General features: G+C 38.1%; 3 protein-coding genes across 4 annotated transcripts; 2 read left to right on the top strand and 1 right to left on the bottom strand.

Annotated features, from left to right (window-relative positions):
* Positions 1 to 910: 910 nt before the first annotated feature.
* zgc:91944 (uncharacterized protein LOC436941 homolog) lies at positions 911 to 12,727 on the bottom strand. Of its 2 annotated transcripts, XM_057354009.1 has the most exons (11): positions 12,342 to 12,727; positions 11,762 to 11,863; positions 10,446 to 10,854; positions 9,520 to 9,605; positions 8,190 to 8,300; positions 5,718 to 5,843; positions 5,083 to 5,233; positions 3,679 to 3,761; positions 3,485 to 3,580; positions 2,622 to 2,740; positions 916 to 2,541 (listed from the first exon to the last, which is right to left on the bottom strand). In XM_057354009.1, the coding sequence occupies exons 2-11, from the start codon at positions 11,838 to 11,840 to the stop codon at positions 2,398 to 2,400; spliced, it is 1,404 nt and encodes a 467-aa protein (XP_057209992.1). In that variant the 5' UTR covers positions 11,841 to 11,863; positions 12,342 to 12,727; the 3' UTR covers positions 916 to 2,397. The 2 variants fall into 2 exon arrangements, with proteins under 2 accessions (XP_057209993.1, XP_057209992.1); XM_057354010.1 differs by lacking the exon at positions 5,718 to 5,843 and having other exon boundaries at positions 911 to 2,541.
* Positions 12,728 to 13,781: 1,054 nt separating this feature from the next.
* LOC130566530 (gap junction beta-5 protein-like) lies at positions 13,782 to 14,653 on the top strand. The gene has a single exon (XM_057354012.1). The coding sequence runs from the start codon at positions 13,782 to 13,784 to the stop codon at positions 14,589 to 14,591; it is 810 nt and encodes a 269-aa protein (XP_057209995.1). The 3' UTR covers positions 14,592 to 14,653.
* A 1,610-nt stretch (positions 14,654 to 16,263) lies between these two features.
* LOC130566937 (gap junction beta-3 protein-like) lies at positions 16,264 to 17,421 on the top strand. The gene is made up of 2 exons (XM_057354766.1): positions 16,264 to 16,308; positions 16,594 to 17,421. Exon 2 carries the CDS (start codon positions 16,672 to 16,674, stop codon positions 17,419 to 17,421), a length of 750 nt encoding a protein of 249 aa, XP_057210749.1. The 5' UTR covers positions 16,264 to 16,308; positions 16,594 to 16,671.
* The last annotated feature ends 405 nt before the right edge of the window (positions 17,422 to 17,826 follow it).

The raw sequence follows: 17,826 nt of genomic DNA, 5'->3' as shown, positions 1-17,826 counted from the left end.
CCGTTTTTAATGGGTTTAAATAACCCCACATTTTTAGTACCGGGCCTGTTTATTATTATTATTTAAGCCACCTAATCTGAATGACCTACTTAGCTATAAAATTCAAAACTGATCTCAACTGTATAGTCACGCCACGTTGAATGTTGCGCCATCTTGGAAGGATTGCTGCTAGCGCGTTCAATGCAGTGTTTTGTTATTCTTGTTTGATTAGGAAATATAACTATGGTAGGTCGGTCTTGCTGTGTTAAAAACGGCAATAGTATTACGCAGAGTCATTCAGGAAAAGCCCATGGTTCTTTCAATTTCGATTTCTCCATATATCAAACAAAACAAGTAATGGTACATATAAAAAATAATATCAGTGGAGTGTTATCCTCCCAAGATGGAGGCGCCACTGCAACATGCAATAGGGCGTGACGTCAGCTTCACATTCTCTATTCCACAGAATTGACAAACTTATCAATACTCACATTTGCATGGCTATAGAATTTCTCTCTCACTACACAGCATGAAGGTAACAAAGTTGCAAATGTTGAATCCACTACTGGCACATGTACTGTATATAGATTTTTGCTGACCCTAATGTTTGCTGAAGAATTGTCATGGAGTTGTGGCCAACACATTTTTCTCCATGGCGAGAGGAACTTCTCAACTGTACAGACATGGTGGAAGAAATCTCCTCACAAAATTATTTTCGGACCACTTACACCTGAATGCCTGTTAACTTATCAGATAGTTTCAACTATCATGAGTTCAATTCTGTATTGGCAATGAACAGATACATTATGGATGTGATATTGCCCTCTACTGGCTGAGTGCTAAGAAATTTATCCCAAGACTTTTAAACTGATGTTTAACTTTCATTTTTGATCTTAACAATGAAGTTTTATTTTCTCAATTTTCCAAATTCCAAATCTATTTACGGCTTGAGCCAACCATAAATACATGACATTGTTGAGATGTCAATAGAGACATTTTGTCCGTTGCATTTTGCAATCATTGCCTTTATTAGCTTGATATTATCAATCTGTGGCAGCTAAAATGCAATTTACCCATGTTGCCATTGTTGTGACAAAATCCAGTTAAAATATCTATAGTAAATAATCTAAGATTTCTAAAGGATTTTATGATCCTTTAAACAGTATTTACATTACTATGGAGTAACACTTTACATAAGGATTCCATTTGTTATCATTAAGTAAAGAAAGTGTTATCTGCTGCATCTGAACTGTATTAATAAAATGTAAGAATGAATCCACACAAAATCATTGTCTCCATAAACAATTCAATTCAAACTCAACACTACATGTTATTCATTTTATTGTTTTATGTCAATAGGAAAAAGCAAAGTTTGCAGCATTGCATCCTGTTTGTGTACAGACCTGATAGGTCAGAATATTCAAACTGTTCAGCTACGAGCCTTTGCACGCTCAAAGCGTTTCTCACTGTGACACACTATGTGATGATGTAAAATCTGTTGTTTTACAACTCGGCCTTCAGCTTTGGCTTCTGAGACACCCAAGTCATTTGAGACTGTCCATCCATTCAAAAGCAGCTTGTTGCATTAGATGCTGATATTATATACTTTGTAGTTTTACATACTGCATTACCTTATTCAAGAGGTAAGTAAATGACTCTTTTAGCAAACAATGATAATAATTAAAAAAATGTAAAGCGTTTTGACCCCCGTCAAGGGTCAGTGTAGCTTAAGTGGCTGGATATAAAGAGCTTACAATCGTGTATACAAAAAGAGACGAGTGATAATCTGAATATTACTTTCAGATCTGTGAACAACCAAAATATATGTACACAGTCCAGTAAGCGTGATGAATAGGTCACAAATCTGAACCATTATTATGATAAAACATTTCGTGATAGTGAAGAAGACCGAGATGGAACGTCTCTCTGAACAATCTCTTTCAATTGCCAAATTGAGTTCTACCTGAGTTGGTGTATTTATCAGGGGTGTGTCCATCCCATCTTGCCCTTCAACTATTGCATATGACAATTAGGCTCTCCTAACGTTCATACAAAAAACATTGCACCCCTTCTGTCGACTTGAAACACCTGTCCTGCAGGTTTCTCTAGACTAATTCAGATGAAACTGTTATATATGAGAATACTGAGAAATGAAAGAAATAGCACTAGCTTGTTCGGAAAGGTTACTAGTTTGCACCTTATGCATCGTTTCCCTCTCACGGGACGGGTTAAGACTGTTTCGGAATGCACAATATACGTTATAGAGATAAATATTGCCATTACTACAGGCGTGATTATTGTAGATACATAGAGTGGCCTCCCTACCACTAGAGGAACCAGAGAACTTAGGGTCAGGCCTGGCTGACGACAACAACAGCTTCAAGCCACTTTGGACAAAAATAAGACTCCGCCCATTGGCTAATCCTCATCAGATGCCTGCCTTTTTGATTTGTCCAGCTTTTGATCCACCGGTTGACAGGCTGGACTTGAAAGAGACACCATTTCTACAGCGGGTAACATGGGAACGTCTTGGTCTATGTCTTTTCTCTGAGAGAGCTCATCCTGAAAACAGACCGAACACTTTTTAATTAAACAACTTTGACCATAAAGGACTCAAAATGCAAATGATGTATTAGACTAACTTGCTCAGAGAACCGCTGATTCATAACTTGATCACCAAACTCTTGAGTCTCCACTTCGCTGTTTGAGTGGCAGCTTGGGCTGGGCACCTCTATTCCGTGGCTCTCTAATATGGCAGCCTCTGAGTATATAAAAGTAAGTGACATTAACCATTTAAAGTGCCTATTTTTTCATGAAATATTGCAGTGTTTAATTGTAAATAGTTAATCAATGTGGGTCATTCTCGTTTTGAAATTCGTGTGCCCTCATAATCTTCAGTTAAAATCTGAAAATGCACTTCCATCCTGTAGGGGCTATCCATCTTCAATGACGTATAACATCACGGCTTGGTCAGAGCACCCGCTAACTCCTCCCCTTCAACTGTCAGTCTGTTGCCAGTTCCATTTCAAAAGGCAACGGCTATTTTATACATCCAATCAAATCGCAGAGAAAGACGAAAGCCACCCCACTATTTTTCTCATTCGAAATTCCATTTCACTCAGAAATGCGTCAAAACACGGAAGTAAAAACGATCGCAACTTCTAGTTCACAGGGACTTCAAGAGGGATAGTTCACCCAAAAATGAAAAATCTGTCTGTATAAATTTCTTTGTTTGGTTCAACACAAAAAAACGATATTTGAAAGAATGGCATTTTAGAGATAAATTTAAAGATTTTTAATGGTTGTCAATGGTGCCCCAGAAATCTCAATTGCTAACATTCTTCCAAATATCTTTCTTTGCGTTCAACAGAACAAAGACATTTATAAAGGTTTGGAACAACTTGAGGTTGAGTAATTCATGACAGAATTTTCATTTTTGGGTGAACTGTCCCTTTAAGGGTTCATATGGAGCAGCCGTAACGTTAGTAAACTAATACAGTCTCACCTATATTGGCACGTCTCTTCATTTCCTTTCTTCGATTGGCAAACCAGTTGTACACTTTGAGTGCAGTGACCCGTTCAAACTCTGACAGTTTGCATCCTGAAACAAAATTTGAACATGAAAAAACAAATGATACACTCAGTGAGGCACCGGCTGCATTGGATGGTCTTGTTCTGAGGCAGCTGGATAGGACTCACCAGGTTTCTGAATAACAGCATTACAGGCGTTGGCAATTTCCTCTCTTTTGGCCTCATCAGGATACTGGTTCTCTATAAAGAAGCTATAAGAAGAAGTAGTGATTAAGAACAAGACTTTTTTTTTTTGATTTTTGAGAAATTTGACTTCATTTAACTTAAACTGCTATTATCTTAAAATAGCAACAATTACCTTTTAGACATACTCAGTGAATACTTAATGTTCTTAACACAGATGTTCCGGTTCATTAGATTTTTCTCTTTGTTTAATTACATAATTACCCATAAAGCCAGCTGTCCTCAGACATATACAAAACAAAAATATATGGGAATATACTAGAAAATATGATGTAATATTTTAAAAGAATACATTTTCATATACTGGAAACTAGTGCTTATATTTTTCAATTATAAAACACAGCAATATCATATAATACAATATTACAATTAATTGAATAATACATATTTACAATGCGTTATTGTAAATACAAATGATTTAATATTTTGAAAGATACATGGGAAAAACATTTTCTTTGCATAAGGGATAACTCATACTTCATTTAAAGTTTTTTGTCTTATCATATTTGCGAGTTTTTCTAATAAACATTTGACAATTGTTCCATTTTTTCACATGAAGCTGGAACCAGCAGGAGAATTCACCCAAATATAATTGAAAGCCTATGAAGATGTCGAACAGATTTTTCATCCATTTTGCAGCCTGTTTTGTTCCCATACTCAAAGATTACTGAAAAACATTAACAGCCATAGAGCACTATATAACAGAACATATTAATAAAAAGGCTACACTGGAGATTTTATATTGATGCCAGTTATGATTTAATGACAAAAGTGGAGAAAATGTTCCACCTTTTATGGGTACACGGTCCCTCCCACCTGGCTATAAAGTTTAAAAGATGCTCCATAAAAATGCCTTCACAGATCCTCTATGTTTTTTTAGAAACCACTCTCATCTCACAATGTCCACATACATATTGCAGCTAAGTACAGATTTTGTAAACAACACGAGCGTGTCTGTGTTGCAGTGCCATACAACACAAGAAACTGTATTGTTTAAAAGTAGCATCTTAAGCAGAAATCAATCCTAGTGCCTTTGTTTGGAGCGCTTTATAAAACAAAAGATGTGAGACAATAGTACTTGTAATTTGAACAGAAAATGAAATAAAAAAATATTGTTTACAACTCAGCAATGCCAAAATGTTGCTATGATTATGTCGACCATCACAGGTTTGAGATGTACAATATTCAGCACACAACACAGGAAAATATTACTTGTGGTTTTACCCAGTTTTTAACAAACACCAGGGTGATGAAACAGCCGCAGTAACAAGACATCACAGACAATTACTCTCTGAATAACCCGAGTTCAGTGATGCTCTGTAATTTTACCTTTCCATGATTGACTGGCACTCTTTCCTCCAGGTGAATCGACTCCCCCTGCGCAGTCTGAAAGGCCCGACCGCTGCTCTGTCTCCAGGGCTACCAGCCAACCTCCAATCAGGCTCTTCTTTAACCATCGAGCGCATGGACAAAGTGGCACCTGTTGTGAACATTGCCCAAAACCCCAAATTGAAACCTTATAAATAAACATCAACCAAATGACAATCAAATGTGAAGATCAGCAAGACGAACAGAAGCAACAGTTCTAATTCTGTCATCATTTCTTTGCCTTCATGTTGTTCAAAACCTGTTTATGATGTTTTCTTCTGTGGAATACAAAAGAAGATATTTTGAGAAATGTCTCAGAGGTTTTGTGTCCATATAATGGATGTCAATGGGGGCCAGTGTTGTTTGGTTACCAACATTCTTCAAAATATATTCTTTTGTGTTCTGCAGAAAAAAAGAGAGTCAAACATGTTTGAAATGACATGAGGGTAAACTACCCCTTTAAGTTTGAAAATCCATTGTCAAAGATCCCAACGTCTGGGTCCCAAGGTCACTGATCTTCTAATGAATTTGTTTTGCCTCAACGTTCAGTCGCTGTGTACAACAGTGAGTGTGTTTCCCCGGCACGCAGGTGTTACCTGACTGGTTGTGTTGAGCAGAATACCAGGGAAGAAGGTGCATCAGAAGTTCTCTCTGTCTATGCCATGGTGTGTCAGTCCTGCTCCTGGGAACCTGAACATGCTGATTTTCACTCCATCTGCTTCCTTTAACCCATTTGTGCAATCAGAAAACTGTGTTAACTCAGATCCTTTTGATAAAAATGTGTCATTCATGGTGACAAACAAGTATCACCGCTTGATGAAAATACGTCTACCTAGTGTTAAAATCCCAGTGAAATTAAAAATGTCAATGCCTATTTTTTCATGAAATATTGCAGTGTTTAGTGTAAATAGTTTATCAATGTGGGTCATTCTCTTTTTAAAAATCGTGTGTTAAACGATTATTTTAATAATCTTATCTTTAGTTAAAATCTGACTCTTCATAATCTTTAGTTAAAATCTGAAAATGCACTTTCTTCCTGTCATGACTATCCATCTCAATGACGTATGTTAGACGGCTTGGGCGGAGCATCCGTTGACTCCTCCCATTCAAATGTCAGTCTGCTGCCAGTTCCATTTCAAAAGGCAATGGCTGTTTTATACATCCAAGCAAATCGCAGAGAAAGACGAAAGCCACGCCCACTATTTTTTCATCATTAGAAATTCCATTTCACTCGGAAATGCGTCAAAATACGGAAGTAAAAATTATCGCAACTTCCGGTTCACAGAGACTTTAACAGGCATTCAAACTGACAATGTGATTAGATTCCTGGAGCCATGCTCACTAGCACTACAGATAACAAAAAAGCAACATGCTCGGGGGTTTTGTTAGTAGGGTTAGGTGTTAATCGCACCTCTGTGCAGAGAGGACATGAAAACCAGCATTGGAAAGACCCAGGGTCAGGACTGAGAGCTGCGGAAGAGGGCCAAAGCTGGGAGATGGAGAGCAGAGGTGGTCCTGGAGGGCTTTATCACAACATTATGGTTCGATCCTGCTCCTGGAGGGCAATCGTATGTAATAGTGGTGTAACGGTTCTCGGTAAAAAATTGAACCGCACGGTTCTCCACCAACGGGTCGGCACGGCTCATCTTAAATCTGACGACGCATTTATAATATGGTTCGTTAGAAATTATAATGCGTAAAACAGACTGACAAAGTTCAGCTAATGTATGTTTGTCGATGGATACACATTTAATACCTACAACAAATCAAATAACGTAGACACATTTCAATAGGATTGACGTATGCTGTACAGTCATTTCTGCTTTCATCACCCGGTGTTGTGAGACCTGACCAGCACATGTTGCTGTTTAAACTACACTCATTCAAGTCTTGCCAATTAAAACATTTAAGTGCAAGATGATGCAGAAGAAAACTCGCTTGCGCGCTGTGAGAAGATCCAAAGCGCGCACAAGGAAAGTCTCAGACATGGCACAAATATTGAGTTGTCTTTGAAGCGCTTAAACGGACAGATTCACACACGAAGTAGGTCAACATGCCCCTCTTGTCCAGTATCTTAACAAACATAGTAGGTTATGTCTTAAGTGAACGGACGAAACAGAAGAAAAACACCACATGTGTACAGTATCAGTGAACTGGATCTGTTTCATTCCTCTTAAAGCGACAGCAGCATATTCCTGCTGTCTGTTAAAAGTCAAGGAAATCACTCACGGCTTGTGACTCAATAGCTTCTGTAACTTCAATTATGATTCATCTTTATTTCATTTGTACATATGCAATGTTATGTTTTATTTGATTACTTAAATCCATTTCTACTTTAAAAGGTATATATACAGTCTCTTATTGTTTTATTGGTGCTGTTACTTATAGCTTGATTATTTGTTCTTATTTTTATTTGCCAGTAGTCCCTTTTCCCTGAATATAGCACAAACCGAACCGAACCGAAACCGTGACCCTAAAACAGTGACACAAACCGAACCGTGAGTAATTTGAACCATTACACCCCTAGTATGTAATGTAGTATGCAAAATTAGTATCATGTAGAAAACCTCGAGATATCTCTATAAGTCAGACTCTATACAGTACATGACTTCAGATGGAGGGAAGGTCTTCAGGATTCAGGTGTGTTTGATAAGGGCTGTAGCTAAACTCTTCAGGAGCTTGGACATTACTTCATTAGCTCACTCCAGCATTAACATGTTCACTGTATTATGAATGCAGGATGACGTGAACATTGGCATTGTTACAGCCTAAAAGCTTCTAAAGCCTATTTACAACGGCAATAGCCAACACTTGACGGTTCTGCCAAGAATAGCATTAACCTAACAGCATAACTGATGGGAAATGACACCAGTTGATTGACTTTCAATTCAGTGCGTCGGCATAACATGTCCTTCCAATCCACTGTCTTTATTGAACAATAAATTACATTATTATTCATATTCTTAAGCCCTCAAGGACCATGAGAACTGTGTAGGGGAGATATGGCAAAAGAAGAAAAAAATCAGGCCACTGCCTAAAAGTCTTTTGGTTATGGGTTCACAACTCACCTGGGCTGTTACGCTCCAGCAGGTACCAGCGGTAGAAAGCCCTGCGTTTGGAGTCACTCATCTCCAGACCTTGCTGTAGAAGCCACTGGGAGATGTAGCTCTGACTGATACCTGCAGAATATGATATAGCCATAAAGAAATAAGGCCGGAGACAAAACAATTTAAATAGTAAAATCAAGATTATCATTCTTATTAACCCACTGAACGAAAACATTAAATCCACATGAATTCAAGTGATCTTATTTACTTTCCTAATAAAAGTTTCTGGTCCTTCTGTGCAAAATGGGTCAAGTAATGTAATTCTGTTACCTAAACAGCTTTTCCTTTCTTTTTTTTTAAACCCAGTCAGTTCTTGAAGGATATTTTTAAGTTCCATATACAACATATACAGCCGAGGAAAAAATTAAGAGGCCATTTTAGAATTATTTACAGTTTTTCTGAATTTAATATTTATAGATTTAGTTTAAGTAAAATGATCACTTTTGTTTCACTATTTGAACTACTAACAATATTTCTCCCAAATTTCAAATAAAAATGTTTGTTTCCATTTACATTTATTTGCAAAAAATGAAAACTGGAGAAAACAACAGAAAAGATGCTCTGTGTTTTTCACACCTCACATACTGCAAAGAAAACAAGTTCATATTCACTTTTAAACAATACAGTAATATTTGTACATTTAAATTTCAAAAATATTTTTTTTATGTGATAACCTCGATTTTATCACAGTTTTCATGTGTCTTGTCATTCTGTTAGTCTTTCACTTTGCTGTTGGATAACTTTATATCACTCCTGAGGTTTTATTTTGTTGAAATTCAACAGACAATGGACGGGAATGGCCACAATACATCTAGAAATGCTGATTTGAAATAAAAAATTTGGAAAACGTTTCTTATTTTTTCTGCGGCTGTATATTAGGTAAGTAATGGAGAAAAGATTGAAAGGGAAAGTTCACCTAAAAATTCTTTCATCATATAGTCACCCTTATTTAATTTAAAACCTGCACGATTTAATTTCTTCTGCTGAACACCAAAGAAGATATTTTGAAGAATGTTGGTAACCAAACAACTGGACCCCATTGATTTCCATTGTATGGACACAAAACAATTGAGATCTTTTATGCTCCACTGAAGAAAGAGTCATATACCGGTTATGAACAACACAAGGATGGATAAAACTGAATTTATATTTTTGAGTGAACTCTCTCTTTAAATTTCACAATCATTTAAACCAAAGTTCACATTTGTACATTTACTATGAATGTTACTTATAGACTTCACACAATTTCCATTCATTTTTTTCATTGCATGAGTGAAAGTGCTCAGAGTACCTGTAACTTGCCCCACAATGGCCTGTGAGATTCTTCTGTTATTGAGGAAAGCATTTATCTCTTCTTTCACAAGGTTACTGTCCCTCCTACAGTCCACACAAAGACAGACATTACAGTGACATTTATTAAACGTTACTCAAACCATTGATGAACTTAATAGTGCAAAAGTTTCACACTTGAAATGATTATGACATCATTTTATAAAATTAAGTCTGGTCAAAGTTGTGCTACATTTGAAACATATTTTCTGTCATTCTTCAGATATGCAGTCCATGGAAACAAGCAAGTAACATGAAATGAGATTTGGGTCATTTTGTCTGCTCGAGTATAAATAAATCGGAGTACTCGGGGATGTGTGAGGGGTTGTAAAGTACCTCTGTGTTATATTTTAATTATTGGTTTATTTACATAAGCTTCAAATGAATGTCTTCGGCTGTTGCATCACATCTTACTTTTTTCTTCACTGTATGCGTCACATTTTTTATATGGCATGACAGGTTAAAAATAGCAGCATCTGGCTGCTTCTGAACACAAAAACACATTCTGTCTCTCTGTACAGTATACAGTACAACCTTTCAACCAGAACACACAACGCTCTGTTGCTTTCTTTGTTGGACATAATACCACCAAAACCATCACAATGTTACAAATCGAATGTTTAAAATATAAATCAAGTATCAAAGATCAATTCATCTGTCGCCTCCAATGCAACTATTGCCTATTCCCCTTAAAACCCAAAAAGTGAACTCGGAAAAGATCCATATGAACCAAATGTCCACCTGACCTGATTCAGCGAGGGCTCTTGTTCTCCGAAAATTACACTGTTGCTCAGGGACATTCGCTGTCATTATCAGCTGTTATATTAATCTCTCTCCCTCTGTAGACCTGAGAACAGAAGCCTCATAAAAACAGCTAATAAAAGATACCTCATGTACTCCTCCACCTTCTCCTCCAGATCCCAGTCTTCTTCGGGTAACTCGTAACTGTATGACCTTTGAACTCCGCTGGGCGGGTAAAGTGGCGGGGGTGAGGCTTCGTAACTGTTGCTAGGCGATAAAGCAGAATCCATTACAGTGGTCTGCGTGGTTGCTGAGGTAAGAGAAGAAGAGGAAGAGGAGGAAGATGGGGCAGCGGGAGCTGCAGAGGTAGGGGCACCGGATGGGGTCGTGTGGTCGTTGTAGCATGGGGCGCGATGGTCCGGATCAAGCCGCTCGAGAGATTCAAGGGCTTGAACGATCTGAGGTTTGGTCATCCCGGACAGCCTTAATCGCTGGAGAAGGTCGATCTGTTCAATGGTATAGCGCGGCTCCACATCACAACACTCAATCCTGGCATCTGGAGGACAGAGGTGGAAGAGGTCTTTGTTATAAAAACAATATTTAAAACAAAAAACATTGTTTTGTAGGTATTTCCTAAAAAAGACCTCCATCAAACGTTTCGAACAGTTTTGGCTAGGCCATCTACTTCGGTGTACTTCAGAATTTTCGACAATGTTTGCCATTCCAAATCTAATACATTTCAGTAGTATTTGCACAATGAATATCAAATGGTCTTCTTTGTTAAATATCATTCTAATCTGAATTGTGGTTTTCTTACTTTAGACTGCAAAAGGTGGGCACAAAAAATGTTCATCTATTTATCCATCCATACTTCATATTGTATTATGGTCAATCTCTGTCTATCTCCCTCTATAAATTGTGATAACCCATTGAAAATAAACAATGGTTTACTATAGTAATTATAGTTATTTATTCACAGTAAAAATCACAAATTTAATGGATTTAATGGTTATAATCGGAATTGCATTGGTTTTAATGGAAACTACAATAGTGTCTACTAGTATGGGATGGATTCTATTGGTGAGACGTGACAGTATCTGGCAGATGGGAACCAACAAAACACTATTAAATCCTATTGAAATAATGCCCCAAACACACTACAAAAATGTTTGTAATGGTTTTAATGAAAAAAGCTAATGGTTCATGATGGTATTTAATGGAAATCGTTAGAATTTCAATTGTTTTTTTCAGCAGGGATGGTTTGATTACAGTAATCACATTTTGAGTGGTAAGTAATCCACCAAAAACTTCCATTTGATTTATTTCTGACTTTTATACTGTTCTTGAGCTGGCATTCTGGCATTCCCTTAAGGAAATTCAAATCTAATAGTATACAATATATAAAGTAACTTTTACTTTAAATCATATGTTTGCACATCATGACATGACATTTGCGCTCTTACCTGAGATTGGAGGTGACACTCGGCCCGTTGGGAGCGGTTCAGCGCGCGGAGCCGCGGCAGGAAGGCACCACTGTCGCATGGTCACCCGCAGGGGACAAGGGGCTGTCAAAACATCAAAATAACTCCAACCGGGATGTAACAGTTTGTCACGCTGAAACAGCGATGCCATTACATCAAACCAAACGATTCGCTATAATAACGAACTCCACAAACAGATCAATTCAATCTGTAGCCATGACTTTATTTACTGTCAGCCCTGCGCTTAGCTCGCGCTAACTAGTAGCTAGCCCCAGCGGGCACGCGCTGCCGTGCAACTGCAAGCAAGTAATCGCTCCCGTCTGTGTTGTTTTCACACTTGCAGCGCACGGTGTCGACTGTTGACTGACAACACGTAAAGTCATAAAATACTACGAAAAGTCACCGCTTCGGTTGTTTTTTTAAATGACTCGTTTGTCCTCACATCACTTGTTATGAATGCGGATGTGAGATGCCTTAGCAGGCTTTCACACAGCGCTACAGTAACGTTAACTGTATTGCCGCTAGCAAGGAAAGCTATGCGATGCACAATTATCCGCCTTACCTCCCCGAGCTACCGTCTAACTGCAGCCCGGGCTGGAGATGCTGCAGCTGGAGACACCCTGGGTTCAATCCCGGCCCGGCCGTGCGCTGTCTTGCTCTTCGAGTCGCTTCAACCAGCTAATGAAGGTGATCCGAGGAGGGTCACATTGTCCTGGGATGCCGCAGCATAATATTACTGGATATATGGAAGTCAACAATTGACCTCTCACCCGCAGCGACAGTCCCATGTGGATGCAGGAAGTCATGAAACAAAGCCAAAGAAGACCTCCATGTCCAATCTGTCATGCATTTAGTAATAAAAATAAATAACAGATTGATAAAAAAATGCTTCATCATAAAATGCATATCTAAATGGGTCTCTCACATTTTACATGACTGCTATTCTGGGCGGTTTTTCGTTTTTTTCCGTTTTATAGAACCTGGTAACATCTTTAAAATGCCATCCATGAACTTGTAAATATGAAAAAATAAGTTTTGAAACGAAATGTTTTATTAAAAAGTAAAATTTTGTACTGTAAACAATAAACTACAAACAACAAACAAAACATTTAAATGAGTGACGATACCTATTTAAAGGGATAGCTCACCCAAGAATGAAAATTCTGTCATCATTTACTCACTCTCTAGTTGTTCCAAACCTCTATGCATCAATGACTACCACAGTACAAAAATTTAAAACGGGAGTCAAAGGTGCCCCAGAACATTTTGCTTTCCTAAATTCCTCAAAAAATCTCCTGTGTTAAACAGAACAAAAAAATATTAAAAATGTATTTTTCCTACTATGGTAGTCATTGATGCCCCAGAACTGTCAGTTGCTAACATTTTTCCAAAATCTTTCTCTGTGTTTATCAGAACAAGAGATTTGAAATACAGGTTTGGAACAACTTGGGGGGTGAATAAATCGTGGCAGGATTTTCATTTTGGGTTAACTATCCCTTTAAAATCCAATTTCTAACATATTGAATGTATCCAAGCCCAGCTAAAGTCATTTTGTTTTTGAATGAATGTTTTCTACATAAAAACCACCCTACATAATGTAAAGAACAATCTGTGAAACTATAACCTTGATATCTTTAACATTGACTGAATGAAGCCATGCCAAAAATTGACATCATTCATTGAAATTAATAGCTGAAATCAAATTTTGATGCTCATTATCTCAGAATTAGATTGCCACTTTAGCCTGGTTTTCACAGTAGGGGTCACAAATGATCAAAAAGTTTTAAAAATCATTTTCATGATATATTTATATCAGGGTATTTGTGACAAATGCTTCAAGCTGTCTAGCACCGCCTTTACTAATGTGTAAACTACTGCTTAGAATTGCAATATAACCAACGTGAAAGACACACCTCTGGGAGTCTAGCACTGGTCAGCTTTGTATTACAGTCTTACGACTATCATTTATTACAAAGAGTGTGAGACTGCATAGTGCTCAGAAATGTCCTGGGCCATTCTTGAGAGTCTTGTGACCGGGGTCAACAAGTACTCCACAGCTATCGGTCGTGTTTGGCTGTCGGTGGTGTTCATCTTCCGTCTGCTTGTGCTGCTGGTGGCTGCAGAGAAGGTGTTTGGTGATGAACAGAAGGACTTTGACTGTAACACAAGAGAACCAGGATGTCTCAACGTCTGCTATGATTATTTCTTCCCAGTGTCCCACTCTCGGCTGTGGGCTCTGCAACTCATCTTCGCCACCTGCCCTTCGCTCATGGTGCTCCTTCATGTGGCATACAGGGACGATCGGGAACGGAAGCACCAGCTGAAATACGGCGAGGGATGTTCTCATCTCTACGTCAACACCAGCAAGAAGCGCGGCGGGCTGTGGTGGACGTATCTCTTCAGTTTGGTCTTCAAGATTTCAGTAGATGCTGTTTTTATATTCCTGGTGTATTATATCTATGAAGCTAACTTCTTTCCTTTGTTGGTGAAGTGCAATGAAAAGCCCTGTCCTCAGGTGACGGAGTGCTTCATCGCACGGCCTACGGAGAAACGCATCTTTACGGTTTTCCTGGTGGTAACCAGCTTCTTGTGCATCTTGCTGTCCTTGTCTGAGATGTTGTATCTCATTCTGAAACGCTGCCATGAGTGTGCCAAATCACATGGACGCAAACAGAAGCTCCATCTGGCTGCCGTTGCTTCTTTGGCCTGCACGGATAATCGAGATGATATCCAAGAGAAAACTTTATTAGAGAAGTCTGCTGAACATCCTGCTTCAGACAGTGCTCCTGATTATAATATCGCCATTTCGTAAGAGCGGGACTTCCTCACTGGAGAATGTTTGAGAGATCGCTAAAAATGTTACAATGTGATGGTGACACGTCCTGTTAACTTTGTTTATTAATGTTTATGCATTGATGTGAATGCGGCTACTTCTGTTGATCAATTTCGTTTTAAGCTTAAAAATGAAAAATGTTTAGTAATTTGTAAAACAATTTTAAAAGAGCTCATTTCTGAAATTTGTGAATATGAATAGATATAATTGTGTTTTTTTGAATAGCTTTTAATGAATATAATACATTGCAAGTTTTGAACCAGAATTTTTTTGGATGTGCCTTTTTATTTGTGCATGTTGCAAATAAAAATGAAATAAAGCTATTTCTTCAAATAAATGTCTTTACATTCCATCATGTTGCATAATAAATTACAAAATTAGGAAAACAAATTAAACCTTTTAGAAATCAGATAATGATAATCCTACATTTTCAACAAGTTATTGCTTTCATGTTCTTTTTTTAACTAAACAATCTTAAAATGTACATCCCATAAGCAGTATCAAATACATGTTTGATACATAATCTCCAGCTCATCTTTAACCCTTTCATGCATGAATTATGACAACCTTAGTCAGAACGTTTTTGAACTTAGGTCATGAAAAACAAGGTTTTTTTACAGATTTTTACTGTTACTGTTTAATTTCCATTTAAAGTGGACATCTGAAGAATTCACATATAGGGTGATGCATTAGTGTCCCCTGTATTGGTGGATGTGCAACTATGCCATCAAATCCAAAACAGTTTTTTCAAATAGCTGTCCAATGCTGAGCGTGAAAGAGTCAAAATGTACACCGACCAAAATCCCTTCATGAATCCTGATGAAAAATGAATCAGTGATGTTACATAAACCTGGCATAAACTTATCAAAAGTGATAGAACTGCGATTACTGTATATTGATACCGCTTGGCGTCATTGTTAACAGTTACTCCCTTTAAGATTAACACAAAATTATGCAATCAACAACTCTGAATGAAAGTTATCATTTCAACCGGGTAAATAAAAACAAAACACACAGAACATTTAGGTGTGTTGAGCTATGTGTTATCTTGCCTAGGCTTTCTTACCAAGAGCTCCGTTATCCAGGGTAAATAAAGACTCAGCTTTTAGGCGACAATGCAAATCTCTTAATCTAAAAATAATAAGTATTCGACTGAAGTAGTAGAAGGTTGTCTCGGTAAAATGGGCCTAACTTTGATATGAAATAATAATTCCCTGTTTACTTTGTCATAGGCAAACCCATTCCTGTCTGGGTTTAACCACAATCTACCCTATGACTATATACAAGATACTGTGTTACTTATTCTACAACAGATAGTTTTCATGGAAGAATAAAGCCTGTTTTCATGTATTGGGACCATTTATTATTGTTTTGTTTTTGAATAATTAGGAAACTCCAAGGAATAACAATGGATCTCTTTTGTTATTCTTGCATAACTCCCTAAATAATGGTATATTGGGGCCAATACTATTTGGTTGTTATAATTTAATATATGGAGGCTACTGAAGATATGGTCGCTCTAGCTACTTCTAAACATTTCCAATCCTCTATGTATCAAGACAAAAAAACATTTTGGAGAAATGAAGCCACACCTCTTAAAGCCAGAACATATAATCTCCAGTTCTGACAGGGCAGGACAAAAGGAGTACAAGGAGTGCTGTGCAAGGTTATAAAGATGGACAACTTGTAGATTTAGGTATGAAATTAATTTTTCTATTCTATTTTAAGTGCTGGGTGCAGTATGTTATTCATAAACAAAAGAAAACAAATAACTTATTTACAAAACAGCTGCAAATCTGAATCTTAAATAGCTTTCTGATTACCCATTAAGAGGTTTCGAAGTATGTGCGTTATCTATCAAACACATCAAATGATACCAGGTAGCTACATATTTCGAGCATTATGAGCCTAATGTAAGACGTATTTTGAACATTCTCTCTTCCGTTCTCTTTAAAGCTGTATCTTATATATTGTCAAACAGTTCATCATTTTCCATCCATTCACTTATTGGCCGTGTCCTAAGACCTCATCTAAAAGTTTCATCTGTGACCCCCTCCTGATGGACTGGAAGTCTCTTGAAGCGCTCCTCAGTGGGGTGAATAAATACTCCACGGCTTTCGGGCGCATCTGGCTCACTCTGGTGTTCGTGTTCCGCGTCATGGTGTTTGTCGTGGCCGCCGAGCGCGTGTGGAGCGACGAGAATCACAACTTTGACTGCGACACCAAAAGACCGGGCTGTCCCAACGCCTGCTATGACTATTACTTCCCCATCACCCACACGCGCCTGTGGGCTCTGCAGCTTGTGTTTATCACCTGTCCCTCCTTTCTGGTGGTGATGCACGTGTGGTACCGCGATGAGCGCGAGCGCAAATACCGAGTCAAACACGGAGAGGGCGCCAAACTCTACGACAACACGGGACAGAAGCACGGGGGGCTGTGGTGGACCTACCTGCTCAGCCTCGTCGCCAAGACGACCATCGAGGTGATTTTTCTCTACCTGTTGCATATGGTATATCATAACTTCGACATGCCCCGCAGCGTGCAGTGTGACGTGGAGCCATGCAGGCATGTCACGTGTTACATCGCGCGCCCCACCGAGAAGAAAGTTTTTACGTATTTTATGGTGGGAGCATCGGCTGTGTGTATCGTGCTGAACATCTGTGAGATGTTTTACTTGATCTCTATGCGCATCCTACACTGCTGTCAGACCACATCGGGCAGTAGAAAATCAGAATGTGTCGCCTGTAATACCATCAAACTTGTGGATTACAAACCGACGTATTCAGTAAAAGAAAGCAAGCAGTCATAAATCCATAGTTTTGTATAGATGTACATGTACTGTGCTGTTACCAAAAGGTGGCACTTTTGTAAAATCTTCAACGGTCATAATAAAAAACAAAGGGAGTTGTTCGAATTAAGGTAAACATTTGCAGTTAGCAGTTGTGTTAATTCATAAATGTAGCCTATGTTTCATAAATTGTAAAGTAAATCAACAACCATAAAGCAAATACATTACAAAGTATTTTAAACATTGTGTTGTCCATGTCCAGACTAAACCGTGTTTTACTGATGGAATGCAATGATACTTTTTGATCTCTCTTGTGAGAATCAAGTTACATCTTTATCCTACGAAGACTGTTGTTTAAACTACATTACACTTTCATGTGATTCACAATATTAAAACAGAAGAAAAGCACACATAAACACAGGACAA

Source organism: Triplophysa rosa, linkage group LG16, assembly GCF_024868665.1.
Source record: "Triplophysa rosa linkage group LG16, Trosa_1v2, whole genome shotgun sequence".
Classification (NCBI taxonomy): domain Eukaryota; kingdom Metazoa; phylum Chordata; class Actinopteri; order Cypriniformes; family Nemacheilidae; genus Triplophysa; species Triplophysa rosa.
Note: the sequence above shows the minus strand (reverse complement) of the source record. Positions and strands in the feature narration are given on the sequence as shown.

Coding starts and splice junctions, on each gene's coding strand:
- LOC130566937 (XM_057354766.1), top strand. CDS start 16,672: ATGGACTGGAAGTCTCTTGAAGCGCTCCTCAGTGGGGTGAATAAATAC.
- zgc:91944 (XM_057354009.1), bottom strand. CDS start 11,840: ATGCGACAGTGGTGCCTTCCTGCCGCGGCTCCGCGCGCTGAACCGCTC. Junction 5,844..8,189: donor GCTGGAGCGTAACAGCCCAG/GTGAGTTGTGAA, acceptor AATGGGTTAAAG/GAAGCAGATGGAGTGAAAAT. Junction 3,581..3,678: donor TGCTGTTATTCAGAAACCTG/GTGAGTCCTATC, acceptor ATTTTGTTTCAG/GATGCAAACTGTCAGAGTTT.
- LOC130566530 (XM_057354012.1), top strand. CDS start 13,782: ATGTCCTGGGCCATTCTTGAGAGTCTTGTGACCGGGGTCAACAAGTAC.